This window comes from Diabrotica virgifera, chromosome 2, assembly GCF_917563875.1.
Source record: "Diabrotica virgifera virgifera chromosome 2, PGI_DIABVI_V3a".
In the NCBI taxonomy this organism is placed as follows: Eukaryota; Metazoa; Arthropoda; class Insecta; order Coleoptera; family Chrysomelidae; genus Diabrotica; species Diabrotica virgifera.
In genome coordinates, this window is record NC_065444.1 from 229,389,734 (window position 1) to 229,397,315 (window position 7,582).

The window sequence follows — 7,582 nt, forward strand, 5'->3', positions numbered from 1 at the left end:
AAATAAGATTAGTATTATTATACGTACATTATAATAATACACGTACAAAATTTATTTCGTCGAAGAGATGACGGTCGCGATGACGGTCGTGAAATCAACCTTTTTTCGGCATCCCAAAATAGATTTTACATTTATTTTAAATTTAAATACTTTTATACAATTTATGTATACATACTCATAATATCGACACGTATAAAATTTATTTCGCCGACGCAATGACGGTCGCGATGATGGTAGCGAAATCGATCCTTTTTCCCCATCCTAAAATAGGTTTTACATTTATTTTAAATTTAAATGCCTCTACACAATTTATATATACATACACATAATATATAGCATAAGCGATGACGGTCGCAATGACGGTCGCAATGACGGTCGCGATGACGGTCGCGATGACGGTCGCTATGAAGGTCGCAATGACGGTCGCCAATGCAATGCTTTTTCCTCTATCCAAAAATCGCACAACGTCCCTAAAGATGAAGGTCGCGATGACGGTCGCGAATTCAATGCTTTTTCCCCTATCCAAAAATCGCACAACGTCCCTAAAGAAGTTTTCACTTCAAAAATAGCCTCGACAAAATAGCCCGTAAACAAAATAGCCCCGACAAAATAGATCGCACACAAAGTAGCCCTGGTCAAGACAGCCCCGGCTAACTAAAACAGCCCGGCGAAAACACCCCCAATAAAAAGTTTTACCATTTAAGTACCATTTATTTTAAAGCACTATTCTAATAGGAAAATAAGCCACAATTTGACTTAAAAAAAATCTTATTAACGTTTCGCCTTCCACTTCGGACGTCGTTGTCAAAATACAAAATATTAATAAATTAAACAAAAATGTTGTTGCTTAGTAAAACCACCTTTCTAATAACTTATTTTAATCTGACTCATTCATATCGGCAATTCAGATATATGTATATTATACATTTTAAAGTAGAAGACTTTAAAATGATATTGCCAATATTTTTATGACTTGCGTTCCTGGAATTACTTTATTGAAAGATAGTTCGTTCGATTACATAAAATCAACTTTAACTTAAGAATATCCGTCACGTGATTCCATAGTAAATCGCTAGGAAAAACCAGAAAAAATATTCCATGTTTTTGAATTATTGTAAGAACTTGACCTAACAGAAGACAGTGTTCGAGTTCGAGCTTTTTGTCGGAACTAATTTGTCGGGGCTATTTTGTCGGGGCTATTTTGTGGGCGGGATATTATGTCGGGGCTATTTTGTCGGAGCTTTTTCGACGGGGCTATTTTGACGGGGTACCCTAAGCGCCGGTAGAGAGAGATAGATAGACCAACGACCCGAACTGCTCCTAGACGGAGAGGCAGCGCTGAAAAATCTCTTTGAATTTACTAAAGCTAGATTTCTCACAGTTGATTACTGTGAGTGTGTAGAGAAACATACTGCGGTCGGTCAAGCGAAACGTAGAACGGGGGTTACTGAGAGAGTATCAAAGTTGCTTTCCTACGAAGGTAATTATTTCCATTTTCTAAAGCTGAAAATCGGTACACACATTCTAAATTAAATATAAATAAAGGTTATTATAGTCGGTCAGCTGTATGACGGGACAGAGCCGGTCGGTCGGCCCCAATATTCGATTGGGGAAATGAAGCATTCTGGCTCGCAATTGTTTCGTCCAGCATGGATTTACTTGAAATTTTCAAAGAAGGTAGGGAATAGTTGAAGGATCATTTTCTATATCATGCCGCTATCATACGCTAAAACCTTGGGGTCGTTGCCACCCCATCTCGGGAGTGGGAATTTTTTATTACATTTTAACCATGTAATTCGATGGAAAAAGTGATTCTAAGAAAAAAATGTTTTTTACATTTTCTTCGTAAAACTAATATTTTTCGAGTTATTCGCGTTTGAAAATAACAGTTTTTCGACGAAAAAATCGACTTTTTTAGAGGGTTTTTTAAAAATGCCTCGAAAAATATGCATTTAATCAAAAAAAATATTAATATCAAAATTGTATCTTCTAGTAACACAAACCAAATGATTTTCCAATAATATTTTTGAGACCAATACAAACCGAGATACGGCATGATAGAAGTTAGCTTTTTTCGTCAAATGCATAATTTGAAATATTCAAAGCCAAATAATGGGAAAATTTGCATTTTTCGAGGAAATCTTAACTAATCTTTTTGCAAGTATACAATTAGACCTTTCAAAAAAAATAACAAAAAGTTTCTAGCATGAAAATTAAGCGACTTATAATCCAAAAAATATCGGTACCTACTTTTCTCTACCAAAAAATCAGTGAAAACAACCCCCTAACTACCTTCCTAATTCAAAATTGGTCTTCACCTTTCTGTAGTTCAAGGATCACCAATACACTCAAGGAGTTTGACCTAAACTTTAAAGGAGGAGTTTAAAATGCCTAATTTTGGAAAAGTAATATCTCACTGTGTACTGATTTTCAGCCTTAGTAAATGCTCAGCCTTTCAGCTCTCAGTAAGGAGACCCCTCAATAATAATTTTGTAGGATTTTTAAAGAGCTATAAGACTATGTAAATTAAATTCCGTAAGATGCCTTAGTTTTTAATTGGGGCGGGTTTCAAAGGCTCGAATAAGGGGGTGTTTGCTGGTAAATAGAGGTTTTAAACAGCTATATCTGGCTAACTGTTCAATGTAATGAAAATCTATGTACAGGGTAATTTTAGCCATTAAAAATCGATAATTTAGTTGTTTATAATTTTTTTCATATCTTTACTATTTTCGGAGATATTTTGAAGTAAATGGTGAAAAATACCAAATTGCAAAAAATCAATTTTTCTTTAAACCCCTATCCCGATGGGTGAGTTGCCGGAATTTAATTAAAAACGAATATAATAAAACAAACGGTCATTTTATTGTTGTAACGAAAATGTGTTTAGGTCTCTCGAAGAGGGTCCAGCCGGTGCGTGTTTACCGTTCGCATGCTGAGTAGTGACTGAGGAAAGAAACCACAAAACAATAATTTTTTGTGTTCCTTTTTTTCCCCTGACCAGATGATCAAATAAATCACTATGGTCTGGCGTCTACTGAACGAATGCATTAGGTGAGTTGTTGACACAATAATTGTCTGATAAAATACTTAATTAATGAGGGTGCAGTTTGTTGCCCGCATAGACGAACAACAGATGTCACAGGGTAAGGCCATGTCTTTCTTAACCTTCGTATTTGAATATGCAGTTCGAATGACTAACGTTGTTTTGTTTTTGAGAAAAAATATTAAAATTAAAATTAGCAAAAATAGTAATTAAAGCGTATCGCTATACACCCCCTCTGATAGACTAAAACGATAGATAATATATAATATATACAAATTACATATAAGGAAAACTGAAAATAGAAAAAAAAAACAATACAAAGTTTATACGAGGAGAAAGAAAAGTCACTTAATACACTGTGAACTAACACTTTCTTGGTAGCTTCCGCTAAATCTTGCTATTCTCCCCGGTCTGTTGTTGTTTGTTTTGCTGGTCATTTCTTTTGTTTCGTGATGGGTAGACTCGTGAAGTTCGTAAGCTGGTTTCAATCTGTCTATGGAAATTGTTGATTCCTTTCCATTTACCCGGACGACAAAAGTCTTGTCACCTCGCTTAACAACTGGAAAAGGCCCGTGATATGGGTTTTCTAAGCTGCTTTTGATTGTATCACGGCGGATGAAAACGTGAGATGTGGTTTTCATGTCTTTGAAAATGAAGGTACTTTTGGATCCATGATGCGACGGTTGCGTAGGACGGAGGTTTTCGAAATGGTTTCGAAGCGTTTTTAAATAAATGTGAGCAATGTCGTCAGTGTTTCTTTGTGACGAAAACAATAGTTCACCTGGCAAACACAATGGTTCTCCGTACACGAGTTCGGCGGCGGAAGTACCTAAATCTTCTCTCCACGCTGCTCGTATGCCCAGTAACACTGAAGGTAGGCTTACGGTCCATCGGATGTTTTCATGACATTGAATTGCTGCTTTTAACTGTCGATGAAACCTTTCTACCATACCATTTGCTTGCGGATGATAGGCGGTTGTCCTTAAATGGGAAGTTCCAGTTAATTTTCATAATGACTTGAAGAGATGCGATCCGAATTGTCGGCCTTGATCTGTTGTGATGCGCTTGGGAGTGCCGAAACAAGCTATCCAACCAGAAAAAAATGTTCTGGCTACTGTGTCTGCTTTTTGATTAGGCATCGGGAAAGCTTCTGGCCAACGTGTGAAACGATCGACGCATGTTAAACAGTATCTGTTTCCTTCTGAAACCGGCATCACTATAATGTCTATGTGGACATGTTCGAATCGGCTGGAAGGTGGTAGGAAACTTCCAGTAGGTGAAACAATGTGGCGCGATATCTTCGATTTTTGGCACTGTAGACACGTTCGAGTCCATTTCCTCACATCTGATTTAATTGATGGCCAAACATATCGCTGTGTGATCATCTTCACAGAACTGTTGATTCCGGGATGTGCTAGGTTATGCATGGTGCGAAAAATTGCCATTCGAGGTGGTTTCGGTACAAATGGTCTGGTCGTAGGTGTTGATATGTCACAGTACAAACTCACGTTTTGTTCGGAAAAGCGTATTTTCTTCATTTGTAGTGATGTTTTCTCACTTGAATAAGTTTGCAGTTATGGATCAGTCTCTTGTGCGAGAGCTAAGTCAGTGATGTCGATATCTTTCTTGATGCTATCGACTCGAGATAGTGCGTCTGCCACAATATTTGTTAAACCAGAAATATGCTGAATGTTAGTGTAAAACTGTCCTATATAGTCTAAGTATCTAAACTGTCTAGGACTACATTTACCTAGCTTCTGAGTAAAGGCGAAGGTGATTGGTTTCTGGTCTGTGTATATCGTTATGTCCTTGCCTTCGATCATATATCTGAAGTGTTTTATGGCTAGATATATAGCTAATAGTTCTCTGTCGTATGCACTATATTTCTTTTCGCTAGGTGAGAATTTCTTAGAAAAGAAAGCTAAAGGTTTCATACCTGTATCCGTTTTTTGTTGTAGTACAGCTCCCGCACAAAAATCAGAAGCGTCACAAGTGATGGAGATATCAACATCGTTTACAGGGTGGCTCAGTAAAGCAGCGTTAGCTAAACTGTTTTTGCAGTCGTCAAAGGCTTGGATTCGCTGTGGTGTCCATTCGATTGGTGCTTTTCCTTTGACATTACCTTTTAGGGCATCATGTAGTGGTGCTTGTAGCTCAGCTGCATTGGGTATGAACCTTCGGTAGAAGTTTAACATACCTAGAAATCTGCGTAGGTCTTTCACTGTTTTTGGCTGAGTGAAATTCTGTACAGCTGCTACTTTTTCTTGTGGAGGTGTGAGTCCTCCGTCTGATACTGTGTATCCCAAAAAGGTAATCTCGTTTTTGCCGAATTGACACTTCGCTGGATTTATCACAACGCCAAACTGCTTAAGCCTTTTGAAAATCTCTTCCAAATGCGACATATGCTGCTCTTCGGATTCTGATGCAATGAGAATGTCATCGATGTAAGCGTAGGCGAAGTCTAGACCACGTAAAATCTCGTCTATGAAACGCTGGAATGTCTGTCCTGCGTTTCGTAAACCAAAATGCATATATAAGTATTCGTACAGCCCAAATGGTGTGGTAACGGCGGTTTTTGGTATGTCATCGGTGGCTACTTGTATCTGGTTGTATGCTCTCAATAAATCTATTGTAGAGAAAATTGTCTTACCAGCTAGCGCCTGACCGAAATCTTCGATGTGCGGAATTGGATATCGATCTGGAACTGTTTTTTGGTTGAGACGTCGATAATCTCCGCAGGGTCTCCATTCCTCACCTTTCTTCGGGACCATGTGCAGTGGAGTAGACCAGTTGCTTTTCAATGGTCTTATGATGCCTAGTTGTAGAAGATTTTCGAACTCTTTTTTAGCCCATTGCAGTTTGTCAGGTGCTAATCGTCGAGGCTTCGAAAAAACGGGTGGACCTGGTGTTGTATCGATGTGGTGCTTCGTTTGATGTTGAATGTCTTTCACGATACCGGCGGGTCGCGTGATTTCCGGAAATCGTAGCAGCGGTTCATGGTAACGCGACACTCCGCGATAGTCTTTATGCTGCCGTCGAAACACTCTTTAACGAGTCCCTTTGTTCGAAGGGTTGTCGTACTGTCTACTAAGCACTGGTTAGCAATGTCCACTAGGAGCGCGAAATGGGAAATAATATCGGCTCCGATAATGGGCTTTGAAATGTCCGCCACAACTACGACTCGCCACGTAAAATCACGCCGAAGTCCGATGTTTAATGTCAAGTTCACATAGTCGTATGTCGCGATTTTAGTGTCATTGGCCACGTATAGTTCGTATGAAGTCTTTTCGCGTGCACCCCGTACATATTTCCGCGGGAAAACGCACAGATCGGCACCGGTGTCGACTAAAAACTGTTTTTTTGTATCATAGTCTGTTACGTAAAGGCGGCGAGACTTTGGGCTCCGATCGGATGCCGCATTTATCGACTGCCCGCGATGTTTCCCTGGAGCTTGCACGGAAGAGAGCACTTTTGAGCCTGGTCACCAAAATGGTAGTGGTACCAACAAATGTCACTATTACGTTCCCTGCTGTAGCTCCTGTCTCTAGGATAAGGTCTTCGTCTTGAGTTGCTGCGGTTGCGACGGTATGTGTTAGCTTGTGCTTGAGCATTTGACAAGCTAGATAGCTGGATTTTCATTTCAGCTATTTCGGCTGTCAATTTCTCTATGGTACTTTCAAGAGCGTTAGAAGCTTCTGAAATTTGGGCCCTAGGAGCTATCGCTTCAGATATTGTGTCAGCTAGCTCGGCAACTGCGTCCAAACTAGCTTTAGCTTGAGTAGCTAGAATAGCCTGTGTAGACGCTGGCAGTCTACCTAACCACAGAGACCTCACAATATTGTCCGGTACCGTTGTGCCTGCTAAAGACTCTAAATGTCGTAAGAACTGCGAAGGTCTTCGATCGCCCAGTTCTTCATGCTCGAGTAGTCTTTTAATCTTTTGTTGCTGTGATGCACTAAGTCTCTTAATTAATTCTGATTTTAATTTTGCATACTTCTCTGTGGCTGGTGGTGAAACAATGATGTCCCTAACTTCTAATATGTAGGCTGTGTCTAAATTGGCAACTATATAGTTGAATTTGGTTGCGTCACTTGTTATATTTGCCAGTGTAAATTGGTTTTCTACTTGCACGAACCATATTTCAGGATCGTTGGGCCAGAAAGGTGGGATTTTAACTGAAATCCGATCGACTGAGGCACTGCTGTTGGCACTGGTATTACCGTCCGTCATTTTCGATGTTCACTGTATATTATTAACCGGCAAAAATATATTATTAACACTAACTTTTGTTCAATTTTCGCGGCGGTTTAAATACTCGCGGGCCACCAATATCCCGATGGGTGAGTTGCCGGAATTTAATTAAAAACGAATAAACAAACGGTAATTTAATAATAATTTTTAATAATAAAACAAACGGTAATTTTATTGTTGTAACGAAAATGTGTTTAGGTCTCTCGGAGAGGGTCCAGCCGGTGCGTGTTTACCGTTCGCATGCTGAGTAGTGGAGTAGTGACTGAGGAAAGAAACTACAAAACAATA

At 39.4% G+C, this 7,582-nt stretch overlaps 1 protein-coding gene across 1 annotated transcript; it reads right to left on the reverse strand.

The window, feature by feature from the left end:
* Positions 1 to 6,463: 6,463 nt before the first annotated feature.
* LOC126880935 (uncharacterized) lies at positions 6,464 to 7,273 on the reverse strand. The gene has a single exon (XM_050645011.1). It carries the CDS (start codon positions 7,271 to 7,273, stop codon positions 6,464 to 6,466), a length of 810 nt encoding a protein of 269 aa, XP_050500968.1.
* Positions 7,274 to 7,582: the final 309 nt, after the last annotated feature.

What these genes read in the sequence shown, in the direction of transcription:
- LOC126880935 (XM_050645011.1), bottom strand. Translation starts at nt 7,273, where the DNA reads ATGACGGACGGTAATACCAGTGCCAACAGCAGTGCCTCAGTCGATCGG.